The 25,366-nt window shown below is 43.8% G+C and overlaps 1 protein-coding gene across 10 annotated transcripts in view; it reads left to right on the top strand.

Annotated features, from left to right (window-relative positions):
- NRG1 (neuregulin 1) overlaps positions 1-25,366 on the top strand; it is a 707,377-nt gene that overhangs the window by 530,325 nt on the left and 151,686 nt on the right. For 7 of the 10 annotated variants that reach the window (XM_073345920.1, XM_073345921.1, XM_073345919.1 and 4 more), the window contains 2 exons: positions 2,288-2,338; positions 6,214-6,264. The exons of 1 other annotated variant lie outside the window; for it this stretch is intronic. In XM_073345920.1, coding sequence (XP_073202021.1) covers positions 2,288-2,338; positions 6,214-6,264 — 102 coding nt within the window. The remainder of the gene's footprint in view (positions 1-2,287; positions 2,339-6,213; positions 6,265-25,366) is intronic. 2 more of the 10 variants (XM_073345922.1, XM_073345924.1) reach the window with 2 other exon arrangements.

The following is a 25,366-nucleotide window of genomic DNA, read 5'->3' as shown; positions in this document are numbered from 1 at the left end:
GCCTACGGCTTTTCTGCCTCTGCGAGCGCTGGAGGCCACCTTCAGGCCTCCTTCCTCTTTCTCCTCAGCCTGTTTTCTACAGGTGTTGTGCGGAGTGGAATGCATCGCAGCCGTGGTGCAGCACACAGTCCTCGATAAGCAATAATGAGCTGCTGTTGTGTTTTACACCTTCAGCTGTTAATGTTACGAACCGCGCTTGATGCTGTGTGACTGTGCCACTTGTTTTCTGAATGTGGTTCTTCTGGAAGCCCTGTTGGTGCCGAGCTTCTGGTCATACCTCCCGCTACAAATGCAACTTGCTGTCTGTCTTTGTGGAAACATGGGCTAAGCTTTGACTGATACTGCTCAGCCTGTAACGAGAATGATGAGAGAGGCTCCCCCAGCTCAGCACAGGCACTGAATGGAGCACTGTTTCTTTAAGAAGAAAAGAAAATGTTGCTCCAGTACGGCCTGATGCAGAGATGTCTGAAGTGCCAGACCTGCCGTGTCCCCTCTTGTTTTTAACAAGAGTTAATTGTTTGGGCAGCTGAAATTATATATCAGTGCACTGTCTCCATCCCTGACAAGCTGCATAGATCCTTACTGGTGCCCAGCCATGCACCCTCACGTGCTATGACCTTGTGTGACAAGATTTTGACCCTAGTATTTTATATGCATATGTACACTATTCATTTGCAGAGCACCCACCGCAGAGTAGTGGGGGAGCACTTCATAACAATTTTTCCAGCATCATGAGATAATCGTGGACCAAGTGTTCCAGAGAAACAGTAAATTTGCCAAAGGAAACTGGGCCACAAGGGAAAAAATCCAAACAGAAGAGCTAGTGAAAAAGGGAGGCCAGAAAGGTGAACAGATTCTAATACAAAGGCCTTACATCAAGCTTTGATTGCAGCTACATTGAGTGAAATTACATAGACTGGTTCTTGATCTTGGTCATGTCCATGTGCAACCTCAGGATCAAGAACAGAGAACAACCTGGTAGTCTTATTTGCCTTGAAAGATAATCGTGGACAGATGTCCCTCCACTAACTCGTGCCTCGATAAGGGATTTCTGTATTTTTGTAGTACTACAGAAAATGGGAACAATCTGAATGTCCCAGGGAGTTGGAATATTTTGAACAATGTGACAGGGCTGAACAGTTGGGCACAGACCACAGTTGTTCAGGAAGATCTAACACTATAGTATGGCCAGTGGCTATCGGAGTTCTTTTCCCAAATGTCTTCTGCGTTCTTCTTCTGTATTCCTTTTCTCTGATCTTCTGGAAGCTCGCATGCTTAAAATTCTAAGCAGGATGTTCCCGACACTTCTGGAAATGGTGTCATCCATGACCCTTCTCGTTCTCCAGCCAAGCATGAGGATATTGTACTACCAATGGAGTTGTAACTTGTGCAGCAATAAAGAACTTTACCACCTCAGTGCTTGATAACTGTCTAGACAACTTCAGAAAATGTACAGTCCAGGAACATGTGCTGAAGAGCGTTCTACTCAGCCAGACAACACAATAGCATATTGTGATATGGATGTTCAGTGCTCTGGGTCCCCACAGAAACCCGCTCTAACGGAAAGCCATCCATCTACTTATTAGACACTCTGTTAATCATTTAGCAAGGAGCTAAGTGCTGGTTCTATCATGTACCATTGCCGCCGACTTTTATATCAACAAGCAAAGTGGGGAGAAGCCTATGGCATTATGCCAAGAGCAGTCATTCCCTGGGACTTTTGTATAGCAACAACTTGACTCCACTTTTGCGCAACATGAATGCTGGCTTCCAAAGCAGAGTCTTCCACCTCCACCATGAGTGGGAGTTGGCTGTGCATGTGAGTTAGAAGATTTCCATGAAGTAGAGGAGGATGCCATTGGATATATTCATGAACAAGTAAAATAGGATGACCAGAAATCTTTCTTTGCAAAATCCAACTGCTTAGAAGCACAAGGACTCAATACACTCATTGAACTGCTCCATAAATACAGGCATTTGTGTGCTTTTCCTCAGTTGCCATGGATCCATTATTCCCAGATGAGAATGAGAGACTTGAACAGGGTCATTCTAGCCATAGATCATCCTGTGTTTTCCCCCAGGAAGCTATTTTGCTAGTAGACAGTCAACAGCCGTAGGCATCCTTGCCCCCCTGAGGCTGAAGTCTGAGCTTGCTTTTTAGAGCTTTAATTTTTTTCTTGAGCCAGTCCTTTCTTAACAGATAAACTGGCTTTTACTGCTAAGAATGATGAGTTCAGGATCTTCTGAAACCATATTGTAACCTCCTGTTACCTTTTATGTTTTACAGAGCAGTCCAGCAAGACACCCGTATCAACAGAAGGAGCAAAAACTTCCTCACGTAAGTCAAATTAAGTGGTCTCGTCTCTCTCAAATTAGTTCTTCAGACCTAGGTCTGCTCTCTCTAGCTCATTCTGCATATAACAATTTGCCTGGAGCCAGAGCTCCATTATGTGGGAGTGAGAGTGACTTGAATACTGGCCCTGGATTGGTGACTTTAAAATAGGCCTGAACTATTTTTTAATCCTTTAACGTGGAGGTGCTCTTTAGCAAACAATTAAAGAAGGGGTTAAGCATAACTTCCAGTGTCTCTGAGCTGTATACGTTGTCCTGCGTCGTTCACTGCAATCCTCAGCGTGCTGCGGCTCACCTGACCTCTTCTTGGGTTATAGGTTGCTAGTAACACTTCAGCTGCTGGAACACATCTTTACACTTGGTCCATAACAGAATCTTTCCAACTGGCAAGTAGCTGTGTCTGACTCTCTGCCTGTGCATGTGCATTTTGTAGGATGGCAGTGTCACATATGTTCATGTTTCCTTGCAGGCTACACGATGATTATCTCCCATTCATGTAAGAGTGGGTCCTCGGTGGCTATGTGGCTCACTTAGGTTCCTGGCTAGCTCATAGTGACACTTTCTTGTCCCTTAGTGATTCCATACGACCTGTGTGATCACGTCACCAGCACCTCATTTATCTTTCTCCTATGGGTGGCTTAACCTGACCGGATCTGCAGTCTGGTACTGCCCTTCTGCAGGTTTCATGAATGCAGGTCGTATTCTTGGTGTGTGCTTTTACTACCTTTGAGGCTGTTTCAGTCTGTTCTGAACTCTTCTGTGTGTAGCCCAATTGGTGTGAGTGTCCCTCTCAGCATTCTGCCCTTGAACAGCTCTGCTGTTAAGTGTTCCATGCGTATGAGGGGCGTGTTTCTAGGCTCCAGGGGCACTCAGACTGGATTGTCTTGCTTTAAAAAAAAATTAAAAAATTAGTGTTACTTTACGAATGGTCCCTGTATGGTAGATGGTCAATATAACACTGTAGTGATACTTTATAAATGGTCATGTCTCTCCTACCATGTCTGGCTGAGGAAGTTGTAGACTGGGGTGGGTAAGACATACATCCCACGGATTTGCGAAATTGCACAGATCCGGGCTGGCAAAGGGACTGTGGTCTCTCGCTAGCTCTTCTGGAATGCCATATCTGGTAGGGTTACCATATGTCCATATTTTCCCGGACATGTCCAGCTTTTTGGTTCTTAAATCGCCATCCGGGAGGAATTTTTAAATATCTAAAAACGTCTGGGATTTTGCCATTATTATTTTTCCTCAAAGAAGAGTTGAGCATTCAAGAAAGAGAGTGAATGTTGATTATTCGAGAAAGAAAGTGAATGTTGATTACTCGAGAGAGTGTCTGCTTTTTCCCCCGAGCTCCCAGCGCTTGCGCCCCGAAACAGCTGTTTTGCATGGCTGGGAGGGAGGGGGAGGAATGCGGAGCGCTCAGGGGAGGAGGCAGGGCTGGTGCGGGGATTTGAGGAAGGGGTCCAGTGGGACAGGGAAGGGGCGGAGTTGGGGTGGTGACTTTGGGGAAGGGGTTGGAATAGGGGTGGGGAAGGGGTGGAGTTGGGGCGGGGCGGGGGGGGCATGAGCAAATCTCCCCCTCTCCCCCTACCCCCGTGGAGTGTCCTCTTTTTTGAATGTTCAAATATGGTAAACCTATTTTTTGGCAAAGGCTTCTTTTAGTCTGAGATGACAACATTTGTAGGCTAGATCAAGGAGAAAAGTGTGACCACAAGAATTTGCATTGAGCATGCCTGCAGCCTGTCCTTTGATGCATCTCTGTATGTGGTAGCTTGGGAAATCTTGGCACTGGGGTCTAACAAATGCCCATCAGAGGATCCAGGATTCGCTCATGTTCTCAGTGTGGCTGTCAGTATTGCTTCACTTGAGACATGTTAGACCAAACAGTTAATAGCAAGGGCTCCTGTAAGCACTGGAGCCAGTTTTGTTCAGAGGAGTGTCATGCTCGCCCTTGCCTGCACTTCACTTTCATTTCCTCACCCCCTGTGATGTAAGAACAAAACCTGTACACAGCGCTTCTTTCTTCACATAAACTGCGTTTTTGCTACTTGTGTTCTTCCCACTGCCTGCTTCTGCACAGGAATATTCTCCTCTTTGCTGTGACTGGGGCAGAGGCTATGATGTGGTCTCTGAGGTGTTCAAAAGGACATTTGCTGCTAAAATACTGCACTTGCAGATTTAATGCCAAATAGTAAATATCAAAACTACTTTCCACCAATGGGAGTATTAAAGTGCATAAATCTGATGACTACTTATCAAGGGACTGTTTCCAGCCACTGTCTCTCTAGAATTCTGAATAGAGTGTTGGCCACTTAGCATAGGAGATCATCTTACGTTGGTATGGAGTCGGGATGGGTCGGGATGACTCTATTCAGCTCTTGTACATCCAAACATACCCACAAAGCTGTTAATCCTGGATCTATGCTACTTCTGCTCTGTAAATCATTACAGAATCCTCTAGCTGTTTCAGAATACCCTGCAATTTCATACACCCTGCAATACAGATGAGCACATTAGATCTTCTTTGTTGATTGGAGATGGACTAGTGTACAGTGCTCCTGTTTAGACTGCCACCATCCGGTTGCCTAGGAGTGTTGCTTTTGTATCTTTGGAGCTGAAGGAACTTGCAGAGTCACCTTAACTTCAAGTGTGGTTTCCCTCTACATGGATTATTCCTTTTCGGCCTTATTCTCGAACCCCAATGGGCTACAAATATCTCATTCATCTGGTGTACCTACTGTGACCCACCCTGTGACCCTGTGATCTCTACTGGGAATATGGCAGTGTGTTTAACCTCTGCCCAATGGTCTACCAAAAACCTCACTATACATTCTTGGCGTTGTTGTTCAATGCTGGGCATTCCTTGGCTCTGTCTTCCTCTCACTGGTTGCATGGTATTCTACTGCTACCACAAGTAAAGTCCTCTTTCTGCATGGGTTCTGTGTTGTTACTTTCTAGCTGAGATGCTGTCCTGCACACCTTTGCATATGACTACTGTACTCATGTGTTACACTATGTATTGCCAGACCCTCGATGGGTAGATCTTCTGCAACTCCTAAATACATGCCCTGGTTTTGTTGCATGCGTTTGGGCCTCGTACCTTTTGTCTCAGTAGGTCTGGGCCTGGTTTGATTGACCCATTAGCCTGCTTCCGTACACTAATTGCTTCCAGTAATTTTTCTGAAGTCTACCCCATCATTATATGTCTCCCAGAACTGGTTGCTTCACCTGTCCTACAGATTGTGATTCACTCCTGCCCGCTTAAGTCTGCTTTTCTTCAGTCTTTCTTTTTTACCACATTGTGCTGCCACTACGTGCAGTTTTGTTCTTGAACATATCTTCCTTGCGCAGGTTTGTGTCTGTGCCCCCTTCCGGCTGTGGATGTGGCCAGACCTGGTGGCTTTCATAGGCGCTGCTTTCTTTTTAGTCACAGCAGTCCCTAAGCACAACTGTTATTACATGTAGCCTTGATGACCCATTTGATGTTGTTCTAGAGAGTTACTTGCTCTTGGCACTTCCTTGCTCAATACGCAGAAGAGAATGGCCACTTTCAGGCCCTCTGCTTTGAGGCTGGCCCCTGATTCTGTCACAGGCAGCTGAAAACGTTGTTCCTACCACTGCCAATTTTTTCTTATGTTTCCCTCCAAGGACATTTTTGCATTAATTGTTTATTCATGGAGTGTCCCTTGCTGTAGTGACTTCGAAGTGCCTCACTTTCTGGAGTTGTTTTTCTTTTTTCTTTCCTTTGATGGTTTTCTTTATCTTTTTTCTGGGAAAGATAAGTTTAAGATCTTCCAATACAATGTGATGTTTTTTTTGTTATCTCCTTATGACCTTGTTGTTACCTTCTGTGTGTTGCAGAGCCCGTGTTTGGGATACAAGCATCAACAGAAGGGACTAATGCCTCCTCCTGTAAGTACATACAAACAGTTCAAGTCTTTAAGAACTAGCTCTCCAGACACACATTTTCCTCTCTAGCTCCATGAATGGATAATGAAGTTATCCCAGAGATACAGTAAGTGACAGGGAGCAACCCATTTGTATATTGGGACTAGCAATATATTTTTAAGTGTCAGTGTTCGTGAATGCTATTGTATCAGTCTTTGAGCTTCAGAACCTGAGCCAGAGAGGGTCAAACCTTTACAGCCTGAGGGCGAAACGTATTATTTCAGAAAGGTCGAGGGGCCATACTCAGGCAGTGCAGAGGGAGAGGAAACCACCAAAGTCCCCTACTGGGAATTTCCCCATTGTGGGGGAGTCCCCAGCAAGCCCTCTGGCTCCTACCTCCCTTTCCTCAGCACATGGTACTGGAATGTGCAAAGCTTCAGCTACCCCCATCTGGAGCATGGCCCCTGAGGGTCCTTCCAAGTCTGTTGTCAGCTGGCTCATGTTAAAGCTTCGCCGTTTCTTCTCTGTTTCCCCTGCCCTGGACTGCCCTGGGTGGCTGTGTGGGGGAGGGGAGACATTTTTGCTGAGTGCTCCCTTAGGTTCAGGCAGAGCCTGCTGAGCTTCTACCCTGCTCTTCGTGGGGCTCCGGCAGCGACGTGGACAACAGAGCAGTAAAAGCTACTCTTCTCCCTCCTCTGCAGTGCAGAGGCAGCCAGCCGGGGGGAGGTGCTGAGCAGATGCATCAGGGAAGGGACAGCAACTGCTGTGACTGCTCCCAGGAGAGCTCCTGGGGCTGCAGGAGAAGCAGTGTGAAGCAGCTGTGGAGGTGGCTCTCCTACATCCTCCACGTCGTGATGGGGCTGATTCAGACCCTTCAGCTTGGCCATCGTAGGTTGCAGCTCAGGGAGCCACTTTTCCATTCCTGACAACGTGCACATAGTCGTCATACCACAAGCACCCTGGAGGGCCACAGTTGAGAAGCCCATACATCCACTGGACACCCCTGGCCCAAACAGCTAGCTTTTGAGCATTGGGAAGGCATCACTGTATAACTGATAGGACGATTGGTGGGGCGGGGCTCATCTTTCTCTGAACCGCTAGGAACTGACTACTGCCAAGGTGAATGGACCATTGGTCTGATGATCCCTCATGACAGTTCAAGTGTTTCTATAAAATGTATTCTGCACGGTATAGCAAACTATATATAGATGCCCTTAGTTCATGTTTAATAGCTACTGTAGGAGCATAATATGGCATTTTCAAAGCCAAATGCCTGGACATGGAACTCAGAATATTCTCCGTACTTAAAATGAGAAATAAGATTAATGCCAGCAGATTTTTTTCTAGCTATTGGATTGATTGGTGCTTTTAACTGTGTGTCAAGGGAAAATAAGAAATTAGGGGCTGGCAAAAATCTTTCAGCCTGCAAGGTCAGAGTAATAAATGGAATCTTACATTTTTGAGGTATAACAGCAGGGCAAAAAGACAACCCACCTGAAAGGCATCCTCAGGACTGGGTATTTAAAATAGCCTCTGAGACTTCCGCAGCCTAATTCTGCTCTCACACTGATGTCACTCCATTCAAGTCAGTAGAATTAAACAGGAAAACTGTTGAGAGAGCACAAGTAGACCCTACAGCCTTGCCCCTCGGGTAGAAAAAACGCTCCCAAAGCAGAATGGTCGTGTTTTACATTCGCTTTGCACGTGGGTAGACACTGACGCACAAGGCATGGCAAGGCGAGATGTTTGACAATTAGGCCCCCATATATGGCATGAAGTTGTTTAGGGTTTTTTCCTGATTTGACTGGGTCATGCCCATTTCACAGTAGTTGTTATGAATCTTGTAACAGCCACAGGAGGTAAAATAAACTCTTTCCTTCCACCACATTGAGAAGATTAGATGTTGTTTCAGAAAACATACCAGCAGTGTCGCCATCAGCCAAACACAAGAAAGAATCTCAGAACATTGCCCTGGCCTAAATTTTCTTAAGTGACCAGTAATTTAGGTTTCAGAGTAACAGCCGTGTTAGTCTGTATTTGCAAGATTTTAGGTGCCTCATTTTTGTGGGGACCCAACTTGAAACATCTTAAGGGTGCCTGGTTTTCAGTGGGCAGGTGCTCACCACTTTCTAAATGCTCACCACTTCTTTAAGGTGTGTCAAGTTTGGCACCCAAAAATTGAGGTGCCCTCCTCAAAATCACTAGTCCCTTTTAAAATGTAGCTATCGGTGCTTGTAATTATCCAACGGTTCATCTGGATCAGTAGAAAAGAATTCAGGTCAAAGCCTGTTCATATCTTCTTTCATCATGCAAGGATCTATGGATGATACTAACTTACAAATGATAGCGCTGTCAGGTGGTTTGTTTTCCAAATTCAAAGTAAATTACACTTGCAGGATAGTATCCATTAAGTTTATTTTTTATTATTCAATACTGAAAACTGAATTATAGCTTTTATTTTTCTTGTCACTGTAGTTCTGTGTGATAGAATTTCCCCTGCAGGATTGGATGAGCTAAGTGAGCAAATCACTAGTAACTGGAGCCCTTTGCACTATCATTAGCAAGGGCTGCTGAGGTCATCTGAGCAGTTAGGGAATGGAAGTCATTTTTCTTCTGTTTTTAGGGCTGCAGTGACCTGAAACAAATCCCTCACAACCTATGACTCTTTTCTGTATGATGCTGGTAAGAGAGAAGTAATTCTGAAACAAGACAACTCAGTGCCTTGATATCACGTGCTTTTAGTTAACTGCATGCTTAAGACCAGAAAGGAAAATTTGGTTGGCTTTGCAGTGTTAAGAGAATTGCTGTAAAAATGCTCTGCTTCATCGCCATGACAGTCAAATATTGTGTTGCATGGCCTTGCTCTTATTTTACAAAGTGTCCCTAAAGATGTATTCTTGCTTGTAAAATTATAATGTGGTGAGATTCTAAAGTGACCAAGTGCCGTGATAAGGCACCGGACAATTAGTGGAGTACCAGTCATAATCAGAACCTTGCACAGGAAGGAGCTCTGCAGCAAAATCTCTGCATGGGGAGAAGTGGGTGGGTGATCTCTGTGTAATGGATGTTCCATAAAGTGTTTTGCTGGGCACTATTTCTGTGTATGCTGTATTAGCACGAGGAAGAGTTTCTGAGCACTTTTGACCTGCTGGTAATCCAGAGGCTGGGATCAAGAAGGGGAAGCCAGTCATGTTGGGATCTCAGCCGGGATCAGCGTGGGGGAACTGTTTGCAGGACAGAAGAGTCAGATGGGCTTGCGGCTGAGGGGAGAGGAAAATCAGACCTGGGAAGGGCTTAGGTGGTTCTGCTTCATGAGGGTGGCAGGGAGTTGTCCAAGGGTTTATGGAAATGTGAGAGGCCTTGAAGTGTTGTGAAGAGACAGTGGGAGGGTGTGGTGGCTGTCATGAAGCCAGGGCGCCTGTTGGTTGGGAGAAAGAGAAGAAACTGAAGAGGAGTTTTCTCTTTTTCATTCTTCCACACAGAACAAGTGCCATCCTTGATGTTCTAGGGGTAAAACTAGTTCAAACTAATGAGCAATAGCAGTGGAAAACGTTGGACTTGAAAAGAGTCAAAACCTGTAAGAGAGTCAAAGGAAAGATAGAAACCTCAGGGGAGAATATTTGTCTGAAAGGGTACTGCTGAATAATGAGGATTCCTCACTCACAGGGATGCCTGTACTGATGCAGTGGAATTATTTCCGTATGGCCTTGATTCCACAAAAACCCCAACTTTATTTTTCCTAAAATAGATCCTCAACAGTCCTGTTCAGGAAGTCCTGGTTCAGAAAACCCATGTGAGCTACTTAACTGGGTGTTTGACCGTCTTTATTCTTGAAAAATAAAAAAAGGGAGAGGAAAACCCCACGCCTTTTTGGAATAAACTCTAGCCTTATCATTCATTAAAGACCAAACCCATGCAATGTGTGAGAAGGCAGAGTATTTGGGCTCTAGGTGGATGCAGTGCGAGGGGGGTTAGAAAGGTGAAATCCGCCACCTCCAACCTGGAGAAAGGATCTGGCAGCAATGCAGCTCTTGCCATATGTGCTGGTGCTGAGGCTGCAGCTGCACCCCGTGGCTCGAAGTGGTTTCCATCATATACAGGGTTTACAGTTTGGTTTATATTGTTCCAGCACCACTGGCTTCCTGGTCGTTGAGTGCCACTGTGTGGATTGAAATAGCAGCTGTGGTCCTCCGCTGCCAATTGTGTCCACTCGTCCGCATGCATCACTGCCCGCTGTGCAAGCGTGTGACGAGCCAGGCCCGAGAACTCTTCCAGGGTGTGCAGGAACTTCCGCACAGCTGCTCCTCCCATGGCCCTGCTGTGCAGCCTCTGTTCAGATCTGACGTGGAGGGCAGCACCTGGTGTTAACCCTCTGCTCTCTGGATGAATTTCACTTTATTTTCTCCTAAACCTAAATGACAAGAACGGCCATGCTGGGTCACACCAATGGTCCATCTAGCAAAGTATACTGTCTTCCGACAGTGGCCAATGCCAGGTGCTTCAGAGAACAGGGCAATTATCGAGTGATCCATTCCCTGTGTCCACTCCCAGCTTCTGACAGTCAGAGGCTAATGACATCCAGAGCATGGGGTTGCATCCCTGACTATCTTGGCTAATAGCCATTGACAGACCTATCTTCCATCAACTTATCTAATTCTTTCTTGAACCTAGTTATAGTCTTCACAACATCCCCTGGCAATGAGTTCCATAGGCTGACTGTGCACTGTATGAAGAAGTAGTTCCTTGTGTTTTTTTTAAACCTGTTGCCTATTAATTTCATTGGGTGACCCTTGGTTCTTGTGTTATGTGAATGGGTAAATAACACGTCCTTATTCACTTTCTCCACACCAGTCAAGATTTTATAGACCTCTCTCATATCCCCCCTTAGTCGTCTCTTCCAAGATGAACAGTCCCAGTCTTTTTCAATCTCTCCTCATATGGAAGCCGTTCCCTACCCCTGATCATGTCTGTTGCCGTTCTCTGGACCTTTTCCCATTCTAATATGTCTTTTTGAGATGTAGCAACCAGAAGTACAAGTAGTATTCAAGATGTGGGTGTACCCTGGATTTACATAGTGGCATTATGTTCTTTACTGTCTTATTATTTATCCTTTTTCTAATGAGTCCTAATGTTCTGTTCACTTTTTTGACTGCTGCTGCACACTGAATGGATGTTCTCAGAGAACCATCCACAATGATTCCACAAGATGCATCCAAGAGCATGCACAACTGGAAAAAAAAGAAAGCCAGCTAGCTCTAATAGTCAGTTTAGAGATGTGACATGTCAGCTAGCAGTGCTCATCTCTTCTATCCATAGATAATAATTTGTTCAATCCATCCTAGACATAGCTAGATATCTTCACAACTTTCCAGTTTTTCACAGTGCAATAATGCATTTTCCAACATGCATATTAAGCGGAGCAGATTCAGACAGACACAGCAAAGATCACGCAAAGGCATTCTGGCTGTCACACTATCTCAGGTTCAAAATTGTGCTTCCATTAAAATATATACACATTAAACAGCAAAAACTATATTGGTTGTATTAGGAGATTGTAGTTTTACAGTGTGTTAATATGAACTTACACTGTCAAAGATAACTGTCTCACTAGTCAGTAGCCTGCATATTAAAATGTTGTAAATGAAATCACATGCTTTTCGCTAGTGATGGGTGAACTGCTTCCGGCCAAATAAGAATAGGCCCAAACCTTTCTCCATCTCCAAATTGTACCCAACCCCTCCATAAAGATTAGTAAAAAGTGTGTGATAAGAACCTCCCCTGCACACTTGCTAATTATTTCTCTCCAGATAGATGCTCAATTAGGACAACCCTCTCCTGAACTATAATCCTTCTGAGCCCCACTGCCTTCTAAGTTAGCAGCAACCTCAGGTGGCCGTAGGATCTACAGCACAGAATGCACTGTCCTTTGGATACTCTTAATCATGCAGTCTTCCTTTTGAGATTTAGGAGCTGGAGATGAAGCCTCCTGCAAAGAGCTGGACAGATCCCTATTATCACAGGTGGGCACTGAGTTTTGGGATGGGGAAGAGAAGACTTTTCTGAGATAAAGCCAGGAGGTTTTTGGAGAGCTCTCCGAGTCTGGGGGCATCCTTACATTAGGGATCTACCCTTTAAAAATTACATTGTGGGGTTCCATGTACCCTGCTTCTCAGTGACTTTCCATTCCAGTTTGCTCCATCTACAAATAGAGTTGTTTTCTCTCTGCTACTCCTTCAAACTAGAGTCAGACTGGGTTCTCTCCTGGTATCATCACCAGTAATAAAAAATCAGGAAGCCAGCTCATGCTCTCCATAACTCCTGTGCCAGCCTTCTAGCCTTCAGAACAGTTGCCTGGGTATAAGTGAGGATGTAGTTTGATCTGCAGAACTTTATTATTGGTGAAAAGATGCAAGAGGGAAATTATAATTTATTACAATAGAACCCTGAGGCCTCAATCCAAAATTTGGGCCCCATTGTGCTAAGTGATGGATAAACACATAGTGAGAGACAGTCCCTGCCTCAAATAGATGAAAATCTAAATAGACATGTGTGGGAGGGGAAAACAAGGCATGGAGAGGGGAGTGACTTACCTAAGGTGGCAGAACTGGGAATAAAACCCAGGTCTGCTGACTTTCTGATCAGGGCTTGATCCACCGAACCACACTGCCTCCCTAATGCTAGTAAGGAAAGAACCCAACAGAAATATGAACACACTGAGTTGCAGTAAGAAAAAATATTTTGTGTTTGTGAAGGGAGCAAGCTAGAGCTGGTCTCTCGGGGAGGGGGAAGTAGGAGGAGAGGAAAGGGGAGGGTGGAAACAATAAACCTGGAATCTAATTTTACAGTAACTTTTCAGTGTTGACACCCACTTTGAGAGCTTTGGAGGCTTGCATAGCTTTTGGCTAAGCCTTCTGACTTCTGGATGCTTACCCAACCCTCCAAATGGATTAAGGCTTGCTCGCTGTTAGTTTTTCTGTAATTCAGAGAATAGATCATTTTTGGTTTGAAATGAACCATTAAGGCCAATAGAGTTACCCTGCTGTCTAGTTTTCAGAGATTCTACTTGTTCTGTTTTTTTTTTTTTTAATGCTACTAGCAAGAAAAGCAAAGGAAATTGCATTACAGCGAGGAGACCCAACAGTTACCCACCACTGATCATAGATCCATAAAAATACAGGCCTGGAAGGGACCTCAGTAGGTCATCTAGTCCAGTCCCCTGCACCCAAGGCAGGACTAAGGAATAATTAGACCATTGTTGCAGGTGTTTGATGATAAAGGTCTGACTAAAATCTACACAAGCAATAAAATGCAAAGCTGAGAGTGAAACTCAATTCTAAACTCTCTCTCTTTCGTATGTCTAACTATTGCAGCACCTAGTGTATGTAAGATGACCTGCTATCTGGAGACCCTGTAACATACAGGCTTATTGGGGTGTGTTAAGATTTTGAGATGGAGTTTCTGTCTTAATTCTGAGTTCCCTTAGTTTTATTTGACTCCACTGTATTCTGAGTTTAACAGATGTTCACGTTTAATACTCTCTCTACATTAGAAATACAAAGAAGATGGTGCAGTGGCTCCTGCATCAGTGTACATGTGCTCAGAATAAAGAATTGGAGGACAAGCAGAATAGAATAATAATAATCTATCATTTATTTACCATCTTTTATCCCAAGGGAGCTCACACTGCTTTACCGTACCAACAAAATATATTGCTATCACGTCACTTACCACTGAAATGCAGATACCTCTGGGTGAAACGACACAACTGTTTTAACAGTGCCTAGCAACACTGCACAGTCATTTAGTCCAGAGCAGGAAGTGAAGAATACTGTATCCAATTGAAACAGCTGAGGGAATTTAGATAGGCAGAAGGCAGTTACTCATATTGCAGTTTTGCTAGCATAGTGGGACTAACAACCCCAGCTCTTGTCAAAAGTACTACAGGATCTCTGACCACAAGTATTCAGGACATAATTAAGAACATAAGAATGGCCACACTGGGTCATACCAAAGATCCATCGAGCCCAGTATCCTGTCTGTGGACAGTGACCAATGCCAGGTGCCCCAGAGGGAGTGAACCTAACAGGTAATGATCAAGTGACCTCTCTCCTGCCATCCAGCTCCATCCTCTGACAAACCGAGGCTAGGGACACCATTCCTTACCCATCCTGGCTAATAGCCATTAATGGACTTAACCTCCATGAATGTATCTAGTTCTCTTTTAAACCCTGTTATAGTCCTAGCCTTCACAACCTCCTCAGGCAAGGAGTTCCACAGGTGGACTGTGCGCTGGGTGAAGAAGAACTTCCTTTTATTTGTTTTAAACCTGCTGCCCATTAATTTCATTTGGTGGCCCCTAGTTCTTATATTATGGGAAAAAGTAAATAACTTTTCCTTATTCACTTTCTCCACACCACTCATGACTTTATATACCTCTATCATATCCCCCCTTAGTCGCCTCTTTTCTAAGATGAAAAGTCCCAGCCTCTTTAATCTCTCCTCTTATGGGACCCGTTCCACATCTGAAAGACAGCACCTCTCCAGTAGCTCAGTGCCCCTAATATCAATGCAGGGGCATTGAGTCAGGGAAATACTCTGCGGCATCGTTCATTTCAGAATCAGCCCCCAAGAGTTTATTGTCGTCTCTGCTTTAGGGATTTTACAAGTGACACTGGGCAGGTTGAGATAATTAATATGAATGAATCTTACATTTCCTATTTAAGGGCAAAAGCTGGTTGCAGAAGGGATCACAAAGGAAACAGTTACAATCAAATAGTTACCATTTCTCAGACCTCTAGGAGACGCACAATCTTCAGTCGCCCTCTGGTTCTCAGTCCTTATGCGGTATTAAGTATCTGCCTCTAACTACTTAATTTCACAGCGTTTTCTTTAGCTATAATCTTTGGTTCTCCTTTCATTCCATGGGAGTTAGGTTGGCACTGCAGGTCTGAGCTGAATTAGCCAGTTCCATGAGAAAGTTTGTATACATCATCCTTTGGCTCACAGACAATTAATACAAAGCCAATTCTCTCCTGTGCCGCTCTCTCCAGTGGAGGTCAAAGAGGTAAAAAGCAGTGATTGGGCTGAGTGCTATTAAAGTTGGAAGAAGCTGACACTGCAGGAGCAGAGGAATAAGTGGAAGAGTTTATAATGCTTAAATACAGCTGGCAGCTTGGAAAGGATATTAAAGAACATTAGCTTTATCCATCTGCATGTTTTTTCTGTGTGAGGAATAAATCCATGAGGCTGGCACTTGACTCGTCAGTTGAATACGATTAGATGATATTCAGGGTCTTAGAACAGTCCCTCCCATATTTATTTCCCCCTCAGGGTGAAGGCTATGACCACTTATTCCAAACGGAGTGCTTTTCGAAGGTCACTGCTGATTCATAGTGCTGAAATGCACCGTAGGATGTCTCATGGCCTGTTCCCTTGACAGAACTCTAATGCCAGGGCCCTGTGAAATAAATATCCATGCAGTCTAATGCCAGAAGGAGCCACCATTGTGGTCATCCAGTCTGACTTCCTGCATAATACAGGCCATAGCACCTCAAGCGATATGGATCTAAGTGCCTCGCGGTAGGAGCCACTTCTGAGAATTTGCAAAAAGAAAAGGAGGACTTGTGGCACCTTAGAGACTAACCAATTTATTTGAGCATGAGCTTTAGTGAGCTACAGTTCACTTCATCGGATGCATACTGTGGAAACTGCAGAAGACATTATATACACAGAGACCATGAAACAATACCTACTCCCACCCCACTCTCCTGCTGGTAATAGCTTATCTAAAGTGATCACTTTCCTTACAATGTGTATGATAATCAAGTTGGGCCATTTCCAGCACAAATCCAGGTTTTCTCACCGTCCGCCCCCCCACACACAAACTCACTCTCCTGCTGGTAATAGCTCATCCAAAGTGACCACTCTCCCTACAATGGGCATGATAATCAAGGTGGGCCATTTCCAGCACAAATCCAGGTTTTCTCACCCCCCCCCCTTTTTTCCAAAAACCACACACACAAACTCACTCTCCTGCTGGTAATAGCTTATCTGAAGTGACCACTCTCCCTACAATGGGCATGATAATCAAGGTGGGCCATTTCCAGCACAAATCCAGGTTTTCTCGCCCCCCCCCCGCCCACACAAGCTCACTCTCCTGCTGGTAATAGCTCATCCAAACTGACCACTCTCCTTACAATGTGTATGATAATCAAGGTGGGCCATTTCCAGCATAAATCCAAGTTTAACCAGAACGTCGGGGGGGGGGCGGGTAGGAAAAAACAAGGGGAAATAGGCTACCTTGCATAATGACTTAGTCTCTATTTAATCCTAAATTAATAGTATCCAATTTGCAAATGAATTGCAATTTAGCAGTTTCTCGTTGGAATCTGGATTTGAAGTTTTTTTGTTTTAAGATAGCGACCTTCATGTCTGTAATTGCGTGACCAGAGAGATTGAAGTGTTCTCCGACTGGTTTTTGAATGTTATAATTCTTGACATCTGATTTGTGTCCATTTATTCTTTTACGTAGAGACTGTCCAGTTTGACCAATGTACATGGCAGAGGGGCATTGCTGGCACATGATGGCATATATCGCATTGGTGGATGTGCAGGTGAACGAGCCTCTGATAGCGTGTCTGATGTTATTAGGCCCTGTGATGGTGTCCCCTGAATAGATATGTGGGCACAGTTGGCAACGGGTTTTGTTGCAGGGATAGGTTCCTGGGTTAGTGGTTCTGTTGTGTGGGATGTGGTTGTTGGTGAGTATTTGCTTCAGGTTGGGGGGCTGTCTGTAGGCAAGGACTGGCTTGTCTCCCAAGATTTGTGAGAGTGTTGGGTCATCCTTCAGGATAGGTTGTAGATCCTTAATAATGTGTTGGAGGGGCTTTAGTTGGGGGCTGAAGGTGACGGCTAGTGGCGTTCTGTTATTTTCTTTGTTAGGCCTGTCCTGTAGTAGGTGACTTCTGGGAACTCTTCTGGCTCTATCAATCTGTTTCTTCACTTCCGCAGGTGGGTATTGTAGTTGTAAGAATGCTTGATAGAGATCTTGTAGGTGTTTGTCTCTGTCTGAGGGGTTGGAGCAAATGCAATTGTATCACAGAGCTTGGCTGTAGACAATGGATCGTGTGGTGTGATCTGGGTGAAAGCTGGAGGCATGTAGGTAGGAATAGCGGTCAGTAGGTTTCCGGTATAGGGTGGTGTTTATGTGACCATTGTTTATTAGCACTGTAGTGTCCAAGAAGTGGATCTCTTGTGTGGACTGGACCAGGCTGAGGTTGATGGTGGGATGGAAATTGTTGAAATCATGGTGGAATTCCTCAAGGGCTTCTTTTCCATGGGTCCAGATGATGAAGATGTCATCAATATAGCGCAAGTAGAGTAGGGGCGTTAGGGGACGAGAGCTGAGGAAGCGTTGTTCTAAATCAGCCATAAAAATGTTGGCATACTGTGGGGCCATGCGGGTACCCATAGCAGTGCCGCTGATTTGAAGGTATACATTGTCCCCAAATGTAAAATAGTCATGGGTAAGGACAAAGTCACAAAGTTCAGCCACCAGGTTAGCCGTGACATTAACGGGGATAGTGTTCTTGACGGCTTGTAGTCCATCTTTGTGTGGAATGTTGGTGTAGAGGGCTTCTATATCCATAGTGGCCAGGATGGTGTTATCAGGAAGATCACCGATGGATTGTAGTTTCCTCAGGAAGTCAGTGGTGTCTCGAAGGTAGCTGGGAGTGCTGGTAGCGTAGGGCCTGATGAGGGAGTCTACATTGCCAGACAATCCTGCTGTCAGGGTGTCAATGCCTGAGATGATGGGGCGCCCAGGATTTCCAGGTTTATGGATCTTAGGTAGTAGATTGAATATCCCAGGTCGGGGTTCCAGGGGTGTGTCTGTGTGGATTTGATCTTGTGCTTTTTCAGGAAGTTTCTTGAGCAAATGCTGTAGTTGCTTTTGGTAACTCGCAGTGGGATCATAGGGTAATGGCTTGTAGAAAGTGGTGTTGGAGAGCTGCAGAGCAGCCTCTTTTTCATATTCCGACCTATTCATGATGACAACAGCACCTCCTTTGTCAGCCTTTTTGATTATGATGTCAGAGTTGTTTCTGAGGCTGTGGATGGCATTGTGTTCTGCACGACTGAGGTTATGGGGCAAGTGAGGCTGCTTTTCCACAATTTCAGCCCGTGCACGTCGGCGGAAGCATTTTATGTAGAAGTCCAGTCTGCTGTTTCGACCTTCAGGAGGAGTCCACCTAGAATCCTTCTTTTTGTAATGTTGGTAGGGAGGCCTCTGTGGATTAGTATGTTGTTCAGAGGTATTTTGGAAATATTCCTTGAGTCGGAGACGTCGAAAATAGGATTCTAGGTCACCACAGAACTGTATCATGTTCGTGGGGGTGGAGGGACAGAAGGAGAGGCCCCGAGATAGGACAGCTTCTTCTGCTGGGCTGAGAGTATAGTTGGATAGGTTAACAATATTGCTGGGTGGGTTGAGGGAACCATTGCTGTGGCCCCTTATAGCATGTAGTAGTTCAGAAAGTTTAGTGTCCTTTTTCTTTTGTAGAGAAGCAAAGTGTGCATTGTAAATGGCTTGTCTAGTTTTAGTAAATTCCAGCCACGAGGAAGTTTATGTGGAAGGTTGTTTTTTTATGAGAGTATCCAGTTCTGAGAGCTCATTCTTAATCTTTCCCTGTTTGCTCTAGAGGATGTTGATCAGGTGATTCCGCAGTTTCTTTGAGAGCATGTGAGAATTTGAGATCTTTGCAAATCTGGGCCTGTGCTTCTAAATCAGTAGGTAAAACTCTAAAAGCTTGGAGGCTCTGTTTAGATGCCAGGTTCCAAACTGAATAAATGTCTCACTAGGAAATTGGCCGGAGGTATCAACACTCTTTGTGATATCATTGTTCTGTTACCTTGTTTTGTGTGGAAACTGGCTGATTAACTGATTACAGGCCTGTACTAACCTTCTTTAACTGGTGGATTAATTGGGAAATTCTGTAGTCTTCCCCATTTTATATACAGTGAATGAGGCGAAGTAAGGTCGTGAATTAGGCTGAATGACTCTTGTCTTGTTCACTTCATTAGTTGTGTAGTGTGGTGTGCTGTGACTGATGCTGGCATGTGTAACTGAGATGGCAAGAGCAAACGGGACAAATGCCCACTTTTGTCCAAAAAGTGGGGTGTGGAGGAACGTGTGGGAGGCGAGCGGTGATGCCAGCCCTGCGCCGGGGGAGGCAGGGCTCTGGTAAGCGGCTTTTGCCAGCCCCGCACGCTGTCCCATTTTCCCTTTGGGAAATATGGTCACCCTACCAAAACCCATGGAAGTGGATGGAAAACTCGTATTGGCTTCAGGGGGCTTTTGATCAGGCTCTTAACCTCTCAGGGTGGGATCGTCATAAAGCTCAGCATTGGCCCCCCTCTGCTCCAAGGGTAAAAACTCCCATGGACTTCAGTTGGAGCAGAGATAGGCCAAGACTGAACACATTTGAAAATCCCACCAGGTGGAAAATGGGAATAATCACACCTCCCTAGCTCCCAAGGGTGAGGTGCTCCTGTACATTGGGGACGGTTTGCACCTATGTAACTCCTTTCACTTCACTAGAGTTATGCTTGATTTCTACCAGCATGATCGAAATTGGGCCAGCAGTGTCTGTGCTGATCGCGTAATTATAGACACCCTGTCGCAGAGGGATATGTTGTCAGGCTTGACCTTAGCATTTCTATTGCTACATTATGGATTCCACAGGAGGAAAAAATCTAAAGCTGTCACTGTTACAGTAACAAATAGTCAAGGTCTTAGGCTTCCCTCTGGCTATCATCTTTTGGACAGCAGTTATTACAATATCTAGTAGTACTGGGGCAGGCTTCTCTGAATTATCCCCCTTTTTAATTTTATTTTCAAGGCATAACGATAATATAGATGGAATAAAGTTCCATCAGAGCCAATGGTGTTAGCCAACCAGAGATCCGCTGAATTACAGCAAAAGATGTGACCTTGACAGGATACAAGCAATTCAGACATTCTGGTGCATCAAGATATGTCATTATGCTGAAATCAAGAATGTCTCTGCACTCTAAAAAAGCATAACAGAGCCAAAACGCTCAATTAAAGACTGAAAACGGATCCTCGTAGAAGTCAAAACTTAGTGTGGAAATGCTTTGCATGAAGAACAATATTTGTGTTTTAATTAAGTAATTATAAATTGCCCTAAAATTTAGGAGACTGACACAATGGAATTCTAGCTACTATATATCTGTCTCTATCTCCTTCCCTCCCTCCCTCTGGGTTTTGTATAGGTGCTCATCACTCTTATGAACCCCTGCCACCTATGATTGGAAAAGCAAAGTTCCCAGGGGACTTCATGAAGTCTTCTTTCTTTCTTTTCTGTTCAGAGGAGGCTCTATTTGTCAATATCATTCTGATTCTGGTAGGAAATCCTTATCAAAGAGGAAGGTCTTGCAATGTTTCCTGAAGGTGGTCTGGCTCTGAGTTACTCCACTCTCCCTGAAAGTTTGTACCACAGCTGTGTTCCCTTTGATTCAGAAGCTTGGATCTCCATTTGTCATGTGGTGCATCCTGGGCTTTCTGATCTTCACTGTCCCAAAGGAATGCAACTGTATTGGCAGTCCATGAAGAAGCAATCTCTAGTGTAGCTGGGAGATGATCCAGTAATGACTTTGTGGGATTAGCATCAAGTGGCAGTGGAAGAAGATTCAGATCGAGGGATTGGAGCATAAGGTTGATATATGCTGATGGCAGCCTAACCTGTGTGGGAGGCGGGTACCTGCATTCTGCACAAACTGGAGCCTTTGCTTAGCTTCAGATAGAGTGAATTATAGTCATCCAGTCTGGAAGTGATAAATGCATGGATCACTGGCCAGGCCATTGCCTGAGAGGAAGGGGCAAAGTTTATTAGTGAGCAGTAGGTGAAAGAGGTTATTTTTGGTCATTAACATTTAACACTACCTCATCACCTAAGCTTTGTAATGTGTCAAACAGGATTCAGAGGTATCAGAGGGTTAGCCGTGTTAGTCTGTATCCACAAAAACAATGAGGAGTCCAATGGCACCTTAAAGACTAACAGATTTATTTTATTTGGAGATGCAAATAAATCTGTTAGTCTTTAAGGTGCCACCAGACTCCTTGTTGTTTTTGAGGATTTAGAGAATTTGCACCACTTTGCCTTCAATGAAAATGTCCTAGCTAGTTCTTCAAAGTGTTTCCTCTGCTAACCAGCATCAATTTGGATTTGTTCTTTGAAAGATAAATTAAAAGATACTGATTAATAGAGAAAGATAACGAGATACACTGCTAGGTTTGGAATAATTTGTAAAGTTCATCGTTCTAAACAAATGTTTGTTTTAAAAGCAACTCATTGAAATATTACCTTTTGCTTAAAAAAAATTGAGTTACACACTCTGGGTTATGTTTTCAAAGCCACATATATAAAGAACTAGATGCACAAATATTTTTAATTGGCTCAAGGGGCACTGCTTTGGAAATGAACCTATACAATATGCGTACTCTGTCACCAATATCATGGGGATACCAAACATTGCAATTGAGACATGACCTGGATCTCCATTGGGCCATATATATAGCAGCTCTAATCATGGGAATTAATAGGAACCTTGTTCCCATGCACTTCTGTTCTTACAATGCAATGAGAACTATGCTAAACTCTCCTCCAATAGATATTACCCTTCACACACTTTGCATCTTTTTCCTTTGTAAATTGTGAAATCAGCTGCCTTTTGGTAACCTCTTCTAATTAGATGCAAATGAGAAAAGTTACATCTCCGGTGACTTTCATTTTCAAAATGTTATTGGAGATTGTTTGCAGTTAATGTATTTTTATAATTCATGTTATGGCTTTTCATAAAACTCTACCTTTTACACAGAGTAGAGACAAACAACTGTACTTTATGTAGCAATTAAAGCACAATCACTTAAAAATACTATTGTTTGTCATAATGTATGTCCCTCTGAATACTTAAAGGTAGTTGACTAGTTGGTAATTAAGTGGCATATCTGCAGTATCTTAGAAATGCATGGCAAGTTGGCACATACAACCCATTCAGATTGTCAGGAAATAAGCTACTACCCTGGATCAATTGTGATTTATGAATCATGGATGTATGCATCTGAGGGGGTGTCAATGTTTTTCTTCAATAAATATATAAATATATAATGTCTTGCATGTTCCTTCCTATGATTTTTTTTTCTTCTGACTCAGTGCTTTTTAGGTTAGACATTTCCCCTTTGTTAGGGATCTACAGATAAGCAAATCTAAGGAGCTGGTATAGACCTCATTAGAAATTAAGTAAATCTAAAAGTTTAGTTATCAAATTTGCCCTTTCACATCACCATTATAGTATAGGGCCGGATTCTCTTCTGCACCTAGACCTTCTTGCTCCAGGGGAGGGGAGCTTTTTATGGCCCCTGATTTTCAAACTGCCCTGGCCCTCGTGTGAGTTAGAGCAGCATAGGGGTTTCTCTAATTTCTGACAACAGGTGTGGTACCTACGTGACCAGATGAGCACTGGCCCCCGTCGTGGCCCATCCCTCCCCTGATATGCCACCTACATCAGGGTGAGGGGTAGTTGGTGTTATACCAAGGGAATTCTAACCTTGGCCGCTGGCACCAGATTCTGGATTCTTTATGATGCTCAGGGGCAGAGAATCTGGACCATGGTTTATATTCCTGATCCCAAGCCAGCTGGGGTTATGAAGAGTTTTTCCAGACCTGAGAACTTGTCTTCCAAGATTTAGCATGGAAAAGCTTTTTTACCATAAAGTCTTAAAACTCAGAGTAGAGGTTGAATGTGGAAGTGTTTGGCTGGGCACAGGACTGGATCTGCAAGCATCCTGTGTCTGAGGTTATGTTCTCATAATGCATTTCTACGTGGAGTGGTATTAGCATCAGAAATGAAGCTCAGATAATAAAGTCATGATCATGACAAGTTCTAAAGTGCAGAGGATGGAACAGACCACACATTGACTTTTATTAGTGACATTTACTCTGTTAGTATTCAAAGTTACATGAACTGAAATTATTAATAATATGTTCAAATTTTTGACAAGGTATTTTGGAGATACTGTCTTTGGCGTCTAAAAATGTGAGCACGTTTGTTGGCGTGAATTACTATAATGGTTGATTTTTTAATAGAAAAAGATAAAGCAGCATTCTGGGGAAGATATTTAACTTCCTACAATAAACCAGAAGGTATGTTTTTTTTTTAACAGGACAGTTACACTGATTGATATGTCTTGTCTCCACACAGACTTGGAGAACACAGAAATTCCCATATTGGGTCAGACCCATGGTCCCTATAGTCCGTGTCCCGTCTCTGACAATGGACAACCCCAGGTTGTTCCTTCTGAATGTCTTTAATGCTAAGTAACACAGCCAGGGATGTTCTCATTATCCATGTCTAATATGTCATTGAATTCTACTGAGCACTTACCCACAAGGATATTTAGTGGCAATAAGTTCCACAAGCTGGTTCTGAGTTGAGTTAAAAACATTCAGATGTAAATGCTTTGTATATTAGTGTAATTGAATGTCATCTCTTCTTCTTCCATTATAAGAAAGTAAATAGGAGTGCCAGATTTTACCTTTTCTCTACCATTCATTATTTTGTATTCCTTTAACATGTTTTTATTATTTAAACCCATGTAAATCTGGAGTAACTCCACTGAACTCATTTAGACGAGATCAGAATCTAACCCATGAGCCCTTTCTTAAAATGTTCAGTAACAGCTCTCTCCCTCCATTCCTTCTGATAGCTTTCTTTCCCTTAAAATATGTTCTAGAACATGCAAAGCACTTGGATAAATCATTTTGTGCTGCTTATTATGTACAGGTAATTGTGCGTATTAATTGCCAAGTACTGAAATAGCACTTTCTGTGACATGTAGAAAGCTAACAGGCCTTTCCCCACAATCCTTCTCTACAGCACCTCCTCAGGGCGTGGGTGGTTACTTGAAATAGGAGTACATCCCAGTGCACTATGGAACTGTTAGTGCATGGTAGCAGGGTCTACACAGCCAGTTAGCAGGCTAGTGCACTGAAGATTCACACCCTGGCTTGCTGCGCGTTAAGTCACTGTGTAGACAAGACCTTGCACTGGCCCTCAACAGAATAAGTGAATTTCACCATAGAAGACAGGAGCTGAGCAAGAGCGCTGTGGTAACACAGTGCACCAGAGCACGACTCTTATCGCTTGGCTACACTGCAAAAAGAAAAGAAAAAACCATGGCCACAAGTCTCAGAGCCTGAGTCAACTGACTCCAGTTTACACTACAGGCCTAAACAGAGCAGTGTAGACTTTCCTGCTAGCGCTGGAGCCAAGGCTCTGAGACCCTCCCCGCTCCCTGGGTTTCAGCCCAAGTCAGAGCATCTACACTGCTATTTTTAGCCTCATAGTGTGATTCCTGTGAGCCCAAGTCAGTTGACCCGGGCTCTGAGACTCACTGTTGTGGCATTTTTTGCTGTGTAGCTGTACCCTTAGGGCTGATTTCTTCTTTTTTTAATATCTGAGTTATGCATGTAAAATATGCCATAAAATTGTGGGTAATTGGATATGAATTGTGCATGCAATGACATAGTCCTACGAGGTAATACTTGTGCATTCATGACCCATTACTCCCCCAACAAGAGCGCAGTGATAGTGAACAGGCTTGGAGGCAAAGACTTCAATTCACATATGCCAGTGAGTTTTCAACATATGGGCCCAAACAGCACTCCTCCATTCAAGGAAGGGATTTGCATATTGGAGGGATTATTAATTATTACCAAGCAGCCTGCTTTCCTTTTCATTCTTTACAAATCTGTTACTTGGGATGATATGTGATCTTGGCTAATTTTATTATTCTTAAATGTCTTGTTGACATTAAACTGTCATTCACCGAAACCCGCAACCAGCTGTGATAAAAGACAAACATTAAAAAAGTAGAAAATAAGCCCTCCCTACACTGCAGAACAGCACATCGGGAAAAACCAGCTCTCCTTGAAACCCCTTAGCTATGCGCTAACAGTTTTATTCAAATAAAAAAACTAATTCTTTTTAAAACTTGTTTTAGAAAAACAGCAACTCTTCACTAACACTTCTGAGGAGTTAAATAATT

Source organism: Lepidochelys kempii, chromosome 5 (genome assembly GCF_965140265.1).
Source record: "Lepidochelys kempii isolate rLepKem1 chromosome 5, rLepKem1.hap2, whole genome shotgun sequence".
Classification (NCBI taxonomy): Eukaryota; Metazoa; Chordata; order Testudines; family Cheloniidae; genus Lepidochelys; species Lepidochelys kempii.
Note: the sequence above shows the minus strand (reverse complement) of the source record. Positions and strands in the feature narration are given on the sequence as shown.